Source organism: Lasioglossum baleicum, chromosome 11 (assembly GCF_051020765.1).
Source record: "Lasioglossum baleicum chromosome 11, iyLasBale1, whole genome shotgun sequence".
Taxonomy (NCBI): Eukaryota; Metazoa; Arthropoda; class Insecta; order Hymenoptera; family Halictidae; genus Lasioglossum; species Lasioglossum baleicum.
Window position 1 is genome coordinate 381,293 of NC_134939.1, and position 20,399 is coordinate 401,691.

Consider the following 20,399-nt stretch of genomic DNA (forward strand, 5'->3'; position numbering starts at 1 on the left):
ACGCACTTTAAATAATAGACCAAATGGAGCTTCTCTGCTCAAATAAACATATTGTAGAACGAGACTTTACTCGAAGTGTAGCAAATTCCATTAGCAGCTCGCAACGCGACAAGAAATGCCCTTTCGCCGGGCTATGAATACAGGTAAATAATTTGACTTATTGGCGATCTTCAAATACTATCCTCAACGAATAAATTTCGCGATTTAACAATTTAATATTCGCAATTTTAATATACTTCGCGACTAGAAATGCCCTTTAGCCGGGTTAGCAATTGAATAGAAAATTATCGGCCTTATTGGCAATTCGAAATGACAAATTTAAATTTGCACGATTCTCAATTTCACGCGGAACGCAATTAGACTCATACGTGCTTACTGGATCGAGTCCAGACGTAGAGTGATCAATCTGCTGCTCGCATCGACCTCCTTCGATCGCAATCGAGAGGGGATCGATGCGCACGCATCCTCTTATCTATATCGATCGCTCCTGCGATCTTTGTCTATGACGAAATGACACCTTACGTCACAGCCGTCGTAGTAGGGATCGATATGGATTCACGCATTGTTTCGGTGTGTAAGCTGTACGGTTACAAAACCAAGCAGCGGACAACATTTCTGTACAGGAAATGGTCGCTACAAATGACCTGAGGAACCTCTCATTTCCGGGTTCTGCAGGAGTTTTAAGACACCTTGTATAATGGTGCTCACGACTAGCGTGTGATACTACATCTAGTGGTGAGCGCCACTGGCGGCAACTCATGTCGGCAAAAATACTTTGCTTCCTGGTTCGAAAAAGAAGTCGACGTTGCAAAGTTCAAAGTGGGGTTTCCCAAGATGAAAGTCTGCTAAACATGTCTAAACAATCATAATGTATTCATATTGGGTAGCAGTGTATTCGGGAAAGTCTAAAGAATCTTTTGCTGCAAAGAACAATTCAATATCTTTTATAATAACATCACAATATTTGTTTAAAATTGAAAAATATTTTTTTTTTCAAAATCATGTTTCTCAAAAACTTGCGTCTAGAGGAGAAATTAAGGACAGATTCGGGATCAGCGCAAAAAGCTCTATTAGAATCACCCAACACTAATGGTTGAACATGAAAAATTTTAATTCTGTTGGACAGTGTAATTTATCCATCCATGATGGTGATGACAATGAAGAGGACTACGGGATATGGTCCGAAGGCGATTAAAATCAAGTAAATCATACAGATTTTAGTACTGTGACGTGGTAAATTTGCCTACGTCCCTCCGAACTGATCGAAGGAGACTGATCCCCCTCTGGCAATGCCGATGCGAAAGGGGCAGTCGCGAGCGCTCTCCCTGGGACGTGCGAAACCCAGTGGCAGCGCATTAATGTATTTTGAATGTCCCACCACTTTGCGCAACGCAAACTTTCATGACCGTAGTCGGGTCCCGGGGGGGGGGGGCAAGGATACCTTCCTCCCGTCTAAGATGTCGCAAAGAATCCTCAAGAAGAGGCGCATGGAGGACTGGTTCCGGAGAAGATCTCGTATCGCGCCATCAAGGGGAAGACGAAGCCCAGGACAACCAACCTGCTTGTCTCCTGGTTCCCTGGGAAGGGAACGATAACATCGCGTTCGTTGCCGAATTCAACGCGAGTAGGAAGGCGGCCGAAAGACAAACGCAACTGTGAATTACCATCCGTCGCGAAAGAATTATCAACGCGCTGGCTTTAATTGTGACTGCTACCGGTCTACACCGGCAGCTGTAAAGTCTGATTTAAAATCTGGTTTAAAGCCGAGATCTCTTGTGCGACTTTATTGTGAGAAACCTTCTCGTCGCGGAGAATGCCTCGTGCTCTCTCCACGTAGAACAGGCGTGAGCACGGGTGGATCCAGTGGCGCCAGTTGAGCTCCAAACGGAACTCCCACAATCCCCTCTTTTTCCCCTTCCACTATCCCATTCCAGCACCATGCGCACACTCCAACATCCCCCACTAAGACCGTAGACAACGGTGCCTGTGCCGTAGACTGGAGTAGTCATCAGAGAGGGGGTACTTGATCCCTTCAATTGCTGGCATATTGATCTAACAATAAGAAAAACCCTCGGGTCCGTGCTGTCTCTTAGATCGTGTGTTTCTACTACTTATTTCTTTATTATCTCGCCGACTGCGCCAAACGTAGAGAAGGATAGTGCGTGTAAACACTAACCGCGGGGCCGAAGGCGCAAGAGACCGCTTCATGCAATGAATGAAATTTCTTTATTTTTACTTATTTTTAATGAAATTTTACCAACATATTTGTGACAGTTGTGTGATTAAAATAACAGCAAACAAGATATAATTGGGTCCATATTGACTGTACCTACATGTATCCTACGACTGTACCTCATAATGTATCACTTCAGAAATCTGTTGGGAGTGGCTTCATAGCAAGAAGTTAAAATTAAAAGTGTTGGTATTAATATTGTCCTATCAATACGTTCTGACGGTTAACTTCACTCTCGGCGCGAGACTTCCACGCCGACTGCCACGCCTGCCGCCGCGGTGCCAGACGCCCACTCTCCACGCTGCGAGGCAGCAGATTAAGTCTCACGCAACCCCACGCCACAGCTGCGACGTGGCCACCGCGACGAGGCGGTGTGGGGTGCAGCGCTACCTCTGTGTACCGCGCCGACATGATCGAGGAAGTGTGCTTCCTCCGATCTCTTATCTCTTTTTCCGTGAACAGTCGTGGAGACTCGACGTGCTTCTGTAGCACTCCTGTGCTACTGTCGACCATTGGCCACGTGTCGTTCATACGTCACGTTTGTCGGTTCATACCTTGTGTATAGCTACCATGTTATATTTTCTTTGTTAATGAATTGTTTAGTTGATCGTGTAATGGTGTGCTCCCTTATTACATCTGAACACACGAGAGAAGTAGTGGGCTCTCGTTCTGGCAACGTAGTTTGAATTATTTAGCCCTTCATGCATCTCTTTAAAAATTAAATAGCGTTCTTTTAAACTAATTTTTACAAACGCTTTTTTCAGTATTGCAATAGGTATTTCTAAGCTAACGAACTTGGCCGTATTGTGTTTGATCTCACAACTTTTTACGGCCATAAGAACTTGGCTCCTATTTACAGAATGTTTTTGTTGGGATTTCATCACTTTTTGATGAAATTTCATCAATTATCAAATTTGTGGTTATTATTACTCTTATCCCTGATTCGTTAAATCCTAAACATTTTTTATCTTTAAGGTGGACATTAGGTAAATTAATAAATGAATGTTCGTTTTACTACCTATTTATACCTACTTGAAACTTTGTCCCGAAAAATCTAAACAACGCAGCGACGATCAAAGAAAAAAAATTCTTTTATAATCTGCAAGACAAAATCCAAATTCAATGCATCGAAGAGTAACACCCTGCCATGCCGGCGACGTTCGGATCCATTTGGCTGATTTTCATCAGTATTTGTTGCGACTTCGAAGCCAATGAAACGTATATACTTATGTAGTGTCACGTCGTTTCCGGGTATTTACAAGCGATACCGCCGGGCCACGTTCGGCCGCGCGAAACGTGGTCCACCCGGGACAAAAATTGTACGCAGGCTCGTCGTCTCTCGAGATCTCTTACGTAAAGTTCGGGCGCCAGGCACAGAAGATGCCACGCTAAATTCGCTATTAAACACGATGAGAGACAACCATACGAACCTGCGACAATCGATATTACGCGGAGATGAGATACTAATGGTCGCAGGATTCTACGCGGGTCGAACACGAGGCATTCCCCGCAGTGGGAAGGTTTCTCACGCAATAACGACTCAGAGATTCGGCTAACACAACTTTATTCGTTCGAAGATGATTACAGAACGGCTGCCGACAACGACCGGCAGCGTTTTGAGGTTAGCCGGCGCGTGACAGGTGGTCGGCGACGGCGATCCGTCGCACGCGCGATTTGACCGTCTACGGTCCTTCTCTTTACGCTATGAATCCGGCAGCAACGTGAATTTAACGTCGGCGCACACGATCTTCGCGTTCTACGCCCAGATTCGGATGGAATACGCGTTATATCAAGCTTCTCGTCGGCGGAACACGTCGCGGAAATACGACGAGAGCACGTGGCGGCGTCCCACCGTGGGACGACTCGAGGTTCGATTTATAACGACAATGACGCGCGGATCCTCGAAAACATAATAGTGCCCGGTGCTCGCAATTTCTCCTTCGCGAGGTCAAGTCTACACGCGGGTCCTCGCCATCCGACCTCTAGCACGGGCACCCGAAAAATATTCCCCGCGCGTCTATTACACACCGGATTCTCGCCCCTCGCGGATTACTTCGAATCCGTCTCGAATAGCGGCAGTGACGAAATCAGATCGGTGTTTCTACGACGCGATCGCGGATACGACACACTACCGAGCCAACGCGAGAAAGATCACTTTACGAAAGTAGATCTGACAAAAGCTTACCCAGGGCAACGATTGATGGTCTCACGTTCTCGTCCCTCTGTATCCGGCAGCTCGCTTCGCAAATACCATAGTTCTTATGCAATAATTAAGGTTCGAAATTCGCAACTAGTTTTCGCTAAAGCCAACGAAGAAGTGATCTCTCGCGGTGTGACTCGGGAACGCGGAAGCGGAGCGCCCCCCTCTTGCCGCTCTCGCCCCCCCCCGCACGCAATTCGACCGATCGCTAACAGATTTTCGGACGGGGCCTAGCCCTGCGCGACGGTCCTTGGCGTCCTGCGATTCGATGATTCTCCGGCAGCGATGTGTGTTGATTCGCCGCTTCCTTCCGAGGTGATCGACGCGAGCCAATCCGGCAACTGATCAGGTTCCTCTTCGGATGAGGCGACGGCGAGACAGCTGAGATCCCTTGCTTGGCATCGCCTGTCCTCGTCGGCGCTTCCAGGTTGTCTATCCTGGGTCGCGTTGATCCCTAACTTCCTTGGTGTGGGAGTTTACGCCGGTGCCGATCCTTTCTTTGTTTTTCGGCGGGAGAGGTGCTTCGGGTCCCCCCTTGGGGCCCGACTACGGTCCTGCAGATACTCAAAAATATTAGAACTCGCCCATGGGTCTCGTTCGCACCCAGGGCGAGCGCTCGCCACGGTGCCTCTCGCGTATTAGGCTGCCAGAGGGTGACCCGGTCTTCCGATAACCGGCATCGGGTGACGTTGGCAAAACTGCCACGTCACAGTAGGTAGTTTGGGATTATCCCGTCGACCTCTCAAGAATTAGTTAGGGTTAGGTGGTGTGGGCGGAGAGGGCCGGCCGCCAGGCCTGCCCGACTACGCATACGAAAATACAGTTTGGCGAAAATGGTCAACGGGGTAATCCCAAAGTACCCTTATGTATATGTAGCTATGTTCTATCCTACGTACTTATTTCGTAATGTTTTTTTTCAACCCTTTAGGGTGAAAATTTCAAACTTTGATAATTATTCCTTTAAATGTTTGTTATGGTGGACCTATGTACCAAATTTCAAGCTTGTAGGACAATGGGAAGTACCCAAAAGGTTTTTATGATCTGTCAGTCAGTCAGTCAGTCAGTCAGTCAGTGACAAATTTAACGATTTTTGAGGTCCTATATCTCGGAACTTACTAACGTTGGAAGATTAATGTTTTGTCAATATTGAGACATGATAGCATTTAACAACTATACGAAATTACATCTCTCCATCTGCCTCCAGTGCCGAGTTATAAGCCTCTAAAAAACGGCTAAGTTGTTTCGTGTAAAAGGAGGTAGTGCAAGAACTTGGCTGGTGCACTACCGTGCACCTAGATAGGATACTCCCGGAGATGACATCCAGCATGCATTCTCTTCGATGCCCAGACCTGGATTGCCGACTGATACGGCTACATTCACTCCCCTCCCGAATAACCGTCACAACGTTCCTAAACAGACCTTATCGTTCCAGCATATCTCGAACGCTCATGCTCAGTCTTCTGTTTACCTTTCGTAGATCATACGCTAGACACGATTTTTAAGGGAGCTCTCGTTTAACAAGTTTAAAAAATGAAAAATATTTTATGTTTACTTACACAGCTTAACGTCTCGAAAATATGTTCCGAGAGAATTATGGTAGAATTTTGCAAATTAACAGAGATGTGCGGCGACCTGCAAATATTCCGCTTAACAAAAATTTTGGTACGAATTTGGGCTCTTTATACAGGAAGCCTTGCTCATAGGAAAGCAACAGCCGATGTTGATGGTAATGAAAGTTGTTCGTCGCGGAGGGGAACATTAAATGATATCAAACTCGACCCCCCACCGAGATTTTTAAATAATTCCCTCTCCCACCCTCAGGAGGTGGAGGTGAGGGGTCAATTATGGTGTTATTGAATAGCATTTTTAAAACTATCAAACACGTCTAGTTTTATTTTTCTGATCTGATGTGCATTTCTCGAGATATCCCCAATTTTCAACGATTTTTTACCCATTTTGTTTTTTGTCCATTACAGCGCCATCTGTGAACCAAAATGCAAAAACTCCTAGGTCAAATTTATGTATTTTTTCTGGAGAAGCCAAATCTGCATTGAAAAATGGAAGTTCCCATTTAAGTTTTTTATCTTCCCCCACCCCCGCCCTCAGGGGGTGGCGGTGGGGGTCGAGTATGGTATCATTGGATGTTCCCTTTCGCGACGAACAACTTTCATTACCCACTTGTTTTGATCCGATGCATAGTTCTCGAGATATTTCAATGTCTTCAGATAAATTGTCCTCCCTGTATACAAGAAGAAAATTGAAAATTGTAGGATCCGACATAATGGTAGGAACGGGTTGGGTCTCTCTTATCGCAAGTAACAGGAATAGGGATTTCTCTCTGAACAAAGAATATATTTTTCGAATTAGTTTCGTACATCGGAAGTTTTCGTGTAATTTACAATAAACCTTGACGCAGACATGAATCCCGTTCTCTTGGCCGAATGGAGCAGGTCGTCGATCCATGGCAAAGGATACGAGTCTGTAATGGTAACGGTGCGGCATTGAGCTTGCGATAATCTACGCAATCCCGAATACTGCCGTCCTTTTTAGGCACTAACACTACGGGTGCGGCCCATGGTGATTCGCATTCCTCGATGACTTTTGCTTCGATCATCTTTTCTATCTCTGTGCGCAGCAGTTCTCTGTTTGCAGGTGGTATACGATATGGCGGCACAGCGATTGGAGCGTAGTCCCTGGTGTCTATTCGATGGACAGCTTCCCTGCTCGGTAGTACGTTGGCTTGAAATAAATCAGCGTCTTCTCTAAGCAATTCGCAGAGTTCTCGCTTTTCTTCGGGGGAGATACTTACCGCCTCGTCCTCCCTTATTTCCCCGAGTTCGACAGTAGAGATGTCCATCTTTGTTTCAAATGTTTGAATGCATCTCTCGAAGAAATTGTCGATGTCTAGATAATTTGCGTTTGACACTGGCTCCTCCATTTCGATTTCTTCCTGTAGGTAAGCCTGGAGTTTGCTTGTATCTTCCCGAATCAGGCTCAAACATTTCGGCGGAGGTTTCGCGATATTCTGAATCTCGCGAATCGCATCTGTCGTCAAGGATAATAGAGGGACACCAGTCTCCCCCTTGCCGAAAGATGCACTCCCAACTGGAACTTCACCCTGGAAATCGTGTAGATGTTCCGATGCCACCACGAAGTGCCATGTTCGCTGCGGAACGTTCAATACGATTCCTGCGTCTTCGATGAAGTCGACGCCCAGCAGAGGTCGGTTGTCCTTTCCTTCCGGCAAGACAATGAAGGTGGTCCGGAGGCGGCAGCTACGAAGCTCTACTACAAGCTGAGCCGCTTTGACACCCTGAATGCGTGGATTTCCATCTGCTAGCGCGACTTCCATTTTCCGTTCTTTGAAGGGGTAGCCTTTCTTCTTCAACAGAAAGTACAAGCTCTGACTTGCAACGCTGCACTTCGATCCGGTATCGAAGAAGGCCTGCCCTTTTTCTCCGGCGATGGTGATGTCGACCGCTAGTCGTTGTGGTGATTGCATCGTTGCACTTACCGTGCAAAATGCTGCAGACGTGAGAGTTTTAGCTGTCTTAGTGCAGTCCGGGCATTTGCTGTGTACAACTCCCGGTTTACCGCATCCGTAGCATTGCAGCGGAGTGCGACTCACTGGGGGCTGCGTGAATCCTGGTTGCAGCATTGTTGAGGTGGTCGTCGGCTTCGGTACTGGCACGTTGTTTTTTCGAAAACGGCAGTCGGCGGTGGCGTGTCCTGGGCGGCGGCAAATATTGCAGCGGCGGTGGTCCCTGGGATATGGTTTGGCAAATATCCCATCCGTCCGATGGTAATGCGTTGATGGTTGTCGTTGTTTACCCTGGGTCTCCTTCCCGAGATCTTCTACTTCTCGGGCACGCTTGATCAGATCGGTGAACGTTGTTACCGATTCTCGGGGAATTTTCTTCCGAAGCGAAAGGCGTAGGAGACCGTAGATCATGTCTATTTAGACCGATTTCGGGCGCGGGTTTGGCAAGTCTGCCAGCCATGCCCGATTCTGGCTAATAAACAGGTCCGTCAAAGTGTTTGCGTCCTGTGTGGTCCGGAACAACTCCGTGTATAACTGATGTGCGGGACGTCGAGGTGCAAAAGTTGTTTTGATCGTATCCAAGGCTTCCTTCCATGTTGATACAGATCCTCGCACACCTCGCCACCAGATATCTGCGTGTTTCTCGAAGAGCAGTGGTAATCCTTTTAAAGCGTTTTCATCGCTAATATTTTCGATATCCTTAAATATCGAGATGGCGGCGATGAACGCGCTGGCTGTCATGTAGTCATGACAGCCATCGAAGCGTTCCTTACATCTCGTGAAACTTTTTAGACAAACAGGAGGTTTATCGTTCAGGGACCCCAGGAGCTGGGAAAATTGACTTGGTGAAAACTCGATGGATGGACTGGGACCAGGTCAGAGTTGGAGATGGAATCGGAATTCAGATCGTAAGCCTCGGCCCCTCGTTGGGCGCCAAAACTTTTGTAGGATCCGACATAATGGTAGGAACTAATGGTAGGGTTGGGTCTCTCTTATCGCAAGTAACAGTGTTTGAGATTTTTCATGTATTTTCCATTGTATACTACTTAATTGACTAAATAAAATGACTCCGTCCTAGCGATCAGTTCGGCGCGCCGTCGTCCCCGCACCGCCCCGACGTTCCCCGCGAGCGCCACGGGTGGATCGAGCAGCTCCGGCCTCGCGGGCGCGGCAGGGGGAGCGGACGCGGTGGATCGACGCGCCCAGCTGATCGATCAGTACATTGTTGACTCGATAAACCGACACTCGTTTCGCTTTGATTCCCTTTACGTTCATTTGTGTAAACGTTTCGCTCGATCTGTCGCTCGACTTTCGTGCTCAATCCAGAATATTAAGATTAGAGTCCCAGTATCGATTCGACTTTCCAAATCGACCTGGATTCTAAAACAAACAGGAATAGGGATTTCTCTCTGAACAAAGAATATATTTTTCGAATTAGTTTCGTACATCGAAAGTTTTCGTATAATTTACAATAAACTTTTGAAGAAGAGGTTAGCAACGTAAGATTAAAATAATTTTGCTAATATAAGGTTTCCCCATCAGGCGTCCGGTTTATCTCAACCGTACTCTCCTTCTGGGGAAAACGACGACGACACGGATTCACCCGGTGTCCTCTGTAAGCTCGGCGCGGCCGGCCTCCATGGCCGTCCACTCCAAGACGTACAGAGTCACCAGGTGATCCTACTTTCAGGCCAGGAAGCTACCTTGTCCTCTCCTGAGCTGCCGGGCGTCCGATAGCATTGCTTCGTACTCTCCCTAACCTATGGGCGGCCGTGGTCTTACCTCGTCCTCTCCCACAGGCGCAGCAAAATTGAATGCTCCGCGATAGTCTACCGACATTTATACCAATCGTTGCTAACTCTAACAAGGCGTTGTTAGGGGTTTTAGAAGTTTCTCGAACATGCGGCCTTCTAGAACATTCGGTCGCGGCGCGATTCTTTTCTTCATCTCAGGGTAGTACCGAGGCGGATTGGCACCCCTGGGGTTGTCTCGTTCCTCGTCGCGTTACAAAATTAAAAAATTAGCATCGCATTGGTATTTAAAATAATTTAAGTAATAAATTATGTAAGTAAGGTTTTCGTTTTTCCTGACCGTCGCGATCACTGTTTCTCTTTCTTTTTCACTCGCTATCGTCTTCTATGTCATAAACTTATAACATACCACCAACTAAAGTACTAGAAACAGTACAAATTATATTGTGTTTAGTATCATTTTAATCAGAGGAAAATGTCACAAATATGTTAGTGAAAGTGCCATAAAAAAGTAATGAAAAATAAAGAAGTTTTGTAATTGTATTAGTAGTGGTTCACGTTCACACCAATATACCCGACCCGAAATCGTATTACGCGGCATGTTTATTATTTATTATTAATGAGGCAGCTCGAGCTGCTTGGTCCCTCGCGGCGTATGCCCCGCAGTGGAAGGGATATTCGGTTTTCGTGGATCGGTTTCTCTTCTCTTAGATTACAGGTCGGCAAGAAGTGCTTGTTTTGGCCGATTTTCGATAGCCACGTCCCCTGTTCCGGCCGTGCACCATATGAACTGTGCGTAGCGCATTAGGCCGACACCGGTATCGATGCGAACAGCGACGTCCAGCCTCCCATTCGACATTTCGGATTTACCAAACTCGTCTAAACGTATACGAAAATGTTTCTCCATATCTGAATAAAATTTTGGCGATGAAATTAAAAACTTCAAATTTATTTTTTATATTTATTTTCCGAATTTATCATGCGGCATAGTGGTATGGATCTACAAGCGATACCACTGACAAAAAAAAACACATTGACAATACTACCTTCTCGGTAATGTGGAAACCTATTGATTCGGGTGTCGCAATAATGTGCCACGCGCAATTTATACAGCACACGCCTGAGGTCGGGTACTTGGGCCGACACAGGCGGGAAGAATGTCCCCTTCTGAGGGAGCAGGGGTTTCCCTTTGCTTTGCCCCCGTCCCGCGGGCGGAAGAAAGGGCCGGGGGATGAGCTGACCCCGGTCCCCAGGGAGCAGTTTAACTCCTCCCGGGGTGGACCGACGCCTTTAGACCCAAGTCTTGAGGAGGTGCCGGCCACCCCCGGAGCCGAAAACTCCAGGGTGCCGACGTATGCGTAACGCATTTTCACACGACAAAAAAAAGGGGGGAAGAATGTGCGGTGGGAACCGGAGGGCGGAGCCCTCGAAAATCGAGTGAAATGAACATTTCTTACCGACCTCTAAGGTAGATTAACCCCTCTCTGCGATTGTTCTAAATTCACTAGCAAGAGCGATACTCACCTCGTTCTTTGAGCATGTCTTGATTTCCCTCAAAAATGTCGTTCCCCGAATTATGTCTTAATTTTCCTGCAATAACAATGCAATAAAATTATTAGTCATCGTTGTGAGAGTAATTAAATTGCACATAATTATATTTTTGTTTAACCAAATAGGAACAATTTATCATTCAGAACGCAACTGTTTCGAAAATAAATTTGCAATACACCATTTGTCACAGCAGATCTTATTCAACAGAAAGTAACCGAGTAAGCTAGAACTATATAATAAATTAAAATTACACTTTAACATACATATGCACGGTGGGGGATAACTGTATGATCGTCTTGAATATTCCTGTCATTTATAACAATATGAAGAAACTGATATACAGGGTGTTTCGTCTAAAACAGGACACCTAAATATCTCTTCAGGTTATTGTGATGCAAAAAATATTTGTTACGTACTGTGCATGGTGTCAATGGACTAAAAATCTGGCACGAATATTTTTTCCCGAAGGTCATTTTTTTCGGAGTTATCAAGGTCACACATCGATGTTTTTTGATACGTAAATACATTTTTATTTTATTGCAGCGTGTAACTGATCGAAAAATACATTAAGATATTTATAAAAACATGACCTAGAAATGACCTTGATCTTCGAAAATTGGCGTTCCTTTGCGCGGTCCATCTCTTTAGGCTATTGTGATGCAAAAAATATTTGTTACGTAATGTGCATATCATAAATGGACCAAAGATCTGGCAAGAATATGTTTTTCCAAAGGCCATTTTTTCGGAGTTATCAAGGTCATCAATGTGTTTTGATACATAACTACATTTTTATTTTATTGCATCGGGTAACTGATCGAAAAATACATTCAGATATTTATGAAAACATGACCTTGAGCTTGATCTGAAGGTAAAACTTTAATTTTCGAAGATCAAGGTAATTTCAAGGTCTTGTTTTTATAAATATCTGAATGTATTTTTCGATCAGTTACACGGTGCAATAAAATAAAGATGTAGTTATGTATCAAAAAACATCCTGATGACCTTGATAACTCCGAAAAAAATGACCTTCGGAAAAATATATTCTTGATAGAGAGTTGGTCCATTGACACCATGCACATTACGTAACAAATATTTTTTGCATCACAATAACCTGAAGAGATATATTTAGGTGTCCTGTTTTAGAATAAACACCCTGTAGATGGAGGAATTATGTCGGTGAAAACATAAACGAGATTTTAAAGCCATCCCTACTTTTTTAAATAGACTGTTATGTTCTTTTATCGTGATGTGATAGCCGGTATTTGGACAGCTTTAAGAAACTGTCATCGAAGGTCATGCGTGATGAAATGTGGTAGGAAAATAAACTTTTTTACTTTACAAAAGGTGTTTGAGGTGGTGGCGATTTTCGTGAATACCGAGTTGCAATCTTTGTATCTCTGCGTCACGTGTATTTGGTAGGAGTGTGCAGACTGTCTTATGTTTCGGACGTCCGAGTGTACGGGTCGATGCGTCGAAGTCGAGCGGTCTCGGTCGGGCGTCCGTAACAATCGAACGCTCGGGTAGTCCAATACTGTTGGACGGTCCGATATTGTCGGGCAGTTCGGTACAGTTGTGATTTCGGACCCAGACCAATAATTTCGGGCAGTTTAACACCTTCAAGCAGTCCGACTAATGCAAACGGCTCATCGTGTATTCGAAATTTAAATTATAATTGATTCTTAATATAAATTTAAGTTTAATGAATTGTTTGTATAGTACCCTACCAAGCGTTTAGTACTATAAATAATGTAAATGCGTAAGGGAAACTAATTTCCATGCACAAAGAGAGAAACACAATAAGATTTAGATATAGTTATATATTTTTATATTTTATTGGCATATAAAAAACACGACTTCTGTACATTTTCAGGCAACAATCTTGTACGAGTTGCCATTACTATATTTCCAGAGAGCGAAATAAATCACTCTCTTGTTACCTGGGTTGCAGGTATTGCCAGATAATATTTTGCAACTGAACTCAATATTAAAAACCTTGTTGCATTATCTCTCCACGAATCTAAAATATTAATTTTGCGTGATAACATGCCTTCCGAAAAATAACTCTGCATTTCTCGGCTTTTGCGTATATCAAAATTGCACGTTTCAATTTCCGGGTTGCTCAACGTCGTATTAAAAAAGTCTAGTAAACTAGATTTTTTTCTTTCATCTAACAGTAATATAATGGAGATTTCAAAGTTAATGCAATTGTTGGATATACCGACAATTTCAAAATTGCCTCGACTTTCTAAAATGTCCTTGTAGTAAAAGAGGGTCGTATAGAGGCTGCCAGATATATCGCAGAAGGGTCTTGCCTGGAAAAACCCTTGACGCACCAAGGCCACTAAAATAAAGGTCTTTACAGACTATACCGACGCGGCGGCTACCTGCAACGGACCGCGCCGTTAAAAAGGCACCGCGGTGGTGGTCTTTTCCGTACACTATTGACGGACCGGCACCGCAACGACACTTCCAGTGGCGCTCACCACTAGCGCGGGCGTTCGCCGCGCCGTAACTGGCCGTAACCCATCGAACGACCTAATCCAGACCGTTCTAGTGGTGAACACCACTGCGCTGGCGGCAACTCGTGTCGAGCGAAGATATTTTGCCAAGACACCTCTGTAGGTTCGACGGTAGGGCACCAGTTTACTACGTATACGCAGGTAGGCAGACCGGGTGCGAGTTCGACAATGGTAATAATGTTGGGGCGTACGGTCGAGTTTTTATTGCTGTATGACTGTATTGTAAAGACACGCTGTAGTGATTTGGTTATTGCGGATTATCGGGGTTTGGGCGCAGTTACTTTCGAGTGGCGAGCATTGGCACTGCCTACACAATCGCTTCTTATTTTACTGTAACGACTACGATTTTATTAGAGGGATGAAAAGAAAATTTTCGAAGATCGCGCGAGTCGTTTCTTTTCTTTCCCACATCAATGTGCCATTTCGGATATATCCACAAACAGGATCTTGACTTGGATCTATTCTGACTCTCGCATAACACTAGTTTACAAAATGAAATTGATTTTATGTACATTTGATGAGAGGTAACTTTTCTTATGGATTTTCTCCTGCTGAATTCGAAAATAAAGGTTAAAATTTTTTTTACGGAACAGCTTTTAAGATATTTTGATTTTTTCAAGTTTATTACCCCTTTTCACTTTAAAAACCATACCTGGAGCTAGATGTGTCCGATTTGGTCGTTCTTGGTACCAAATGAAAGACATTGAAATGATGAGCAAATATGTATAGTGGGATCTTTAATTGGTTAAGCGGTTCAAAAGATATTGATGAAAATAGTCCAGATTTTTAAAAAAATTAAATTTTCAAGCTTATTGTGTGGCAATAGAAACCGACAAACAACGTCCGCTTTCTCTTTATATACGTAAAGCATAAAATAACACCAACCAGTAGTAAATCGGCCGAAAAATGATAAAGTTATTAGCGATTGAGTGAATAAATCCAAATCCCACATTTTCTGAATATATTCATTTTTCGACAAGTGGCCATGCCGGCAATGGTTTCTTTTGTTCTCACGTGGATGCCACTGCTACAGCGAAAACTTAAATTTCGTTTTGAATAAAACAAAAAACATACGAAAGAACCCAACTCTCTTTATTCTTTAGAATATTTTAGTAACAGTTTTGACTCTTGCTCTGTCTTTGGTTGGTTTTGGGATCCGTTTCTCTCGCGAGGAACGATATGTAAAACCCTTGATAGCATCGCTCAATGGTCTTAATTTATTGGTGAAATCTCTCGCCGTGTATACTCTCCTAAATGTACATGAAATCAATTTCATTTTGTAAACTAGTGTAATTAGTAGCCCAATAAAATTTCTGTCCTCGACAATGATTACTAATACTAATAGCCAAAAATTATTTCCATCATCGATAACGGTTCCATATGACTAAAAAGAATTGTTGTCCTTTATAATGGATATTTATCAGTCAAAGATAATGTCTATCGGATCTAGGGCACTTCGTCGAAAGACATTTCGTCGAAAGACATTTCGTCGAAGACATTTCGTCGAATGGACATTTGGTCGAATGGACATTTCCACGAAAGGACAGTTGGTCGAATGGACATTTGGTCGAATTGACATTTCGTCGAAAGGACAGTTCGTCGAATGGATAATTTGTCGAAGTGACATTTCGTCGATGAGACATTTCGTCGATGGGACATTTCGTCGAAGAGACATTTCGTCGAAAATACATTTCGTCCACTTTCTTGACCCAAGTTTTTGTTTTAATTTTTTGTTTTGTTTTTGGTTTTGGTTTTGGTTTTGGTTGCCCAAACCCCCCTATATTGGAAAAGGAAAAAGTTGTTCAAAATGTCCATATCTATATCATATATAAATTTTATCAAAATCGGAGAGGGTGGTGCTTTTGTAAATAATTACCGAAACCTTCTTTTTAAAAACACTGGGTGCGTGTTAAGCACTGGGTGGGTATGTGTGGTGTCAGGCTGGCCCTTTCCACCCCCCCCCCGTGTTTTCTCTCTGACACCACACACACCCACCCAGTGCTTAACACGCACCCACTGTTTCTAAATTATACTCTAGATTCTTACGTATTTTCACGTGCTGATTACAAATATGATAGTGAAAATTGGTGCAAATGTTAATTTCTTAACGGAAACCTTCTTTTTAAAAATACTGGGTGCGTGTTAAGCACTGGGTGTGTGTGTGTGGTGTCAGAGAGAAAACAGGGGGGGGGTGGAAAGGGCCAGCCTGACAACCAAACCAAACCAAAACCAAAACCAAAATCAAAATCAAAACCAAAACCAAAACCAAAACCAAAACCAAAACCAAAACCAAAACCAAAACCAAAACCAAAACCAAAACCAAAACCAAAACCAAAACCAAAACCAAAACCAAAACCAAAACCAAAACCAAAACCAAAACCAAAACCAAAACCAAAACCAAAACCAAAACCAAAACCAAAACCAAAACTAAAACCAAAACCAAAACCAAAACTAAAACCAAAACCAAAACTTGGGTCAAGAAATGTCCCTTCGACGAAATGTCCCATCGACGAAATGTCCCTTCGACGAAATGTCACTTCGACGAAATGTCCATTCGACGAACTGTCCTTTCGACGAAATGTCCATTCGACCAAATGTCCATTCGACCAACTGTCCTTTCGACGAAATGTCCATTCGACGAAATGACTTCGACGAAATGTCCGAATTCGATTTTCGACGAAATGTCCTTCGACGAAATGTCCGGATCCCATGTCTATCATCGATAATGATCGTTTGCAAATAGAACATATGCAAATTTAATATTTTCAATTAACTAGATTTCCCGAATAACTTCTGTGAAATCCAACGATTACTGCATTTCTCGTGATAAAATATGAACTTTTTACAAATGATGTTTTTTATCAAATTAAAAAGAGACTATTGTTTATGGCGTCTGGATAACAATCATCGCAAAATTGGCAGTATTTTTAAGTTATGCGAGTAAAATTTCTTTTATAAATATTTAAAACTTTAAATAACTAACTATAGTATAACTAAAATTGTCATGAATTGACAAATATACGAAATCAACGAACCAATTCTATTGTTTGCGATCTTCATTTTATTCGTTTAGTCGTTTTCCGTTCGAACACCACATCGAGCGGCCGGCAAAACATTGTCGCCGAGAATGTCCCTTTTGCCGAGACGTTGCACGTCGTGTCGGTGCTGAACGGTGCCGGTCTAGTGCGCGCACCTCCATTGAAACTATATAGAAGAAAGTCAAATGTCGGCGCTGGCAGATATCGTGTGCGCACTTTTTCCCGTCCCGATACGTAGCCGCTCTAGCCCGTCTACCTGCCGCGCCGGTACGGCCTATTGTCCGCATCCCCATTGAAATAGAGAGGAGAGACCCAAAACGGCCTAGCGGTCCGTTGCAGGTAGCCGCCGTGTCGGTATAGTCTGCAAAGACCTTAAGACAGAAGCTCGTAGATATGCTATATAGGACCCCGTTTCCTTTTTCGAGAGTCGAGTATGGTTCAGGTCAGTTTTAGTTAGTTCACTGCAGATCCTCTTCAAGGAAAGACGTTCTTTCTGTCGCCGTTCAAATAAAGTAAATTTGAAAGGTTAAACTGCGTTTTAGTTGATTTCAACTTCCCATTAAAATCCAATAGCAATTAATTAAGAAAAATTGTACTAATAACATAAAAATGTTCTAATAACAAAAAAACATACCAGTTTCAGCTATTTCATTCCGAGGAATATTTTCATCAAAATTACTGTTCCAATCGTTATGCAAAGCTGACAATTGTCTATTAAATTTTTCCAAAGTTGCATGTTCTCATCAATTGGCAGTAAAGATAGACTGAGCTCGAGCCAGCTACAGTTAAACAAAACGAACACATAGTATACAACAATGTATTATACTTTCAAACTCTTCGCTGCTCTCTGCGATAATTCCAAATATGTATAAAGATTTGAAGTCGCAAATAAGAAGTAAAATATCTGCTGACATACAAGAAGGTAAATTATATTTTATTTTTTTATATTACTAGCTTTTTTAATAATACGTTGGGCAACACAGAAATTGAAGAGAAGGAATTGAAGAGAAATACAGAGTTATTTTTCGGAAGGTGTATTATTACAAAATATTAACATTTTAGTTGCAAAATATCTGGTAATACCTACAACCCAGGTAACAAGTAAGCGATTGTTTTCGCTCTCTGGAAATATAGTAATGGCAACTCGTACGAGATTGTTGCCTGAAAATGTACAGAAGTTGTGTTTTTTATATGCCAATAAAATATAAAAATATATACCTACATCTAAGTCTTTTTGTGTTTCTTTCTTTTTGCATGGAAATTAGTTACCCTTACGCATTTACATTATTTATAGTATTATACAAACAATTCATTAAACTTAAATTTATATTAAGAATCAATTATAATTTAAATTTCGAATACACGATGAGCCGTTTGCATTAGTCGGACTGCTTGAAGGTGTTAAACTGCCCGAAATTGTTGGTCTGGGTCCGAAATCGCATCTGTACCGAACTGCCCGACAATATCGGACCGTCCAACAGTATTGGACTACCCGAGCGTTCGTTTGTCACGGACGCCCCACAGTGGGGTATTTGGCATGTTTAGCGCGCCAAAACTATTGCGACGTTATTAATAGTGTGAAGGTCATACTATTATATATCGTTGAATTCGTCTTAACACCAGCTACAACACTATCAAATCAAAAATACAACTTAATGTTTAAAAAATCGAAGCGACCTTGTTTTTTTGTTTTAAACAAAATTTTTTCGAAGTTTTATATATTGAAGTTTATATTGAAGTTAATACTGTTAAACTTTTGTTTCAAACATTTTTTCGTAAAAAAAAAAATATATTATAAATATTTATTAATTTTTATTAATTTTTTTTAATGACATTCATTTTCCTTCATTTACTTCCAAGTATCTATCACCTACAGCTCAGTTATTTCATCATTATCAGTCATATGATATACGGTCGGTTCATGCCATACTGATCTAAATCGCATAAAAAGGTATGTTACAGCACGAAACCGCATATAAACTTTTCAGGATTGTATAAAGCAATGTCTAATGATTAACCCCTAAAAAAATTAGAGGGGTGTTTTGCGGAGAAAAAAAGTTATTACATGAAACATATTAATTTTCTGAAAAAAAATTATATCACTTTTAATTGTTTATTCTATCAAAACCACCGAAGAGTATAAAACAAAAAGCAGTAAAATTACTCTATAAACCTTCCTTTACATCCTAGGTATGTTTTTATCTCGATTTGATACACTAAACTTGTGAGAAAGATCATTTCTTTAACACAAGTTTTTCCATGCTTCTCTCGGTCACGAGAATATGTTACTTTCAAGTATCTATAGGTTACTAAATAGTACCGTTTATGGAAAAATATTATTGTAGATTACTTGCATATATATTCAGGTACATGGGTAAAAAGTTTTAGTCATTTTGAACAAAGTAAAAATTTCGACTTTTGGCGCGCTAAACAGGCCAAATACCCCACTGTGCGCCCGACCGAGACCGCCCGACTTTTTCCTAGTCCGACCGAGTCTGATATCTCGAACGTCCGCACACCTCTAGTATTTGGTTTTCTTTTAATTTTTTAGATGTAATTGATCATATAGGGCTAAAGCTCTTATCAAATTATCTTGCGTTTCTCCATAACTGAAGATTGTGTCAACTTGCTCTTTAAAGGAAAACTTCATTTTAACAAATGGAATGAGGTATTTTTTAATACATCAATCGATGCAGCTGGACATTCGTTATAAAAAGTACTGACCTATGTATGTCAAAAAGTTAGTAGTTCACGAGATATTTCGATTTAAATAACTCTGAAACACCATCGGGTACCCGAATATTGCAAACTTTCGGGATCCCGACCCGAACCCGAACAAATTTTCCGACCCGACCCGAACCCGAAATTTCGGGTACCCGCACACCCCTACTATGTGCACACTCCAAAGTCCCCCACTAACAAGGAGACCCCGCGTATCGAGACACCCAGATCTGAACGAAATTTTGTGTGAACATAGCTTAGACATCATCATGAACTATCCCATTGGCTTTCTCTTGAATGGGCACCCGTTTTCGAGATAATCGATATTGAAATGCGACATGTAAGTTATATTCAATGAGTGAAAGCCTCTTGTCACAGCGGTCTGTGGCCGAGTGGGTTGAGCGAACTCCGTGCCTTTCTGTACACAACTAAATGATATACGATAAGAAAACGTCTCTTAGCCTAAGTAAACACACCCGCAGTAAGTGCAATAAAACAGAAAGCTGCAAAACTGCGAGAGCCCGTTCCTACGGGCCATTAAGTTTAGTCAAACAAAAACACACACACCGTCAAACTTGTCGAGCGTACAAAGTTTCATTGTAATAACCGATGTATATATCTATTTCTGGCACAATAAACGCTCTTAAAAAAAAAAAAAAGAAAAGTGGGTTGAGCGAATGTCTACCACGAGGTTGGTCGGCGTTCGCGTCCCGTGTCGGCATTTTTTTAAAAGTATTTTTTTCACTTTTTTAAAATTTTTCTACGTTCTACACATTATTTTTAATATAATAAATAACAAGTAATCTAGTTTTACGATAGACAAGATATATGTTTGATAAAAATCT

At 42.4% G+C, this 20,399-nt stretch overlaps 1 protein-coding gene across 4 annotated transcripts in view; it reads right to left on the reverse strand.

The window, feature by feature from the left end:
- Positions 1-20,399, reverse strand: part of LOC143213737 (opioid-binding protein/cell adhesion molecule homolog) — a 918,132-nt gene that overhangs the window by 26,110 nt on the left and 871,623 nt on the right. For all 4 annotated transcript variants that reach the window (XM_076433869.1, XM_076433868.1, XM_076433867.1 and 1 more), the window contains one exon: positions 11,250-11,315. In XM_076433869.1, the coding sequence (XP_076289984.1) occupies positions 11,250-11,315 (66 nt within the window). The remainder of the gene's footprint in view (positions 1-11,249; positions 11,316-20,399) is intronic.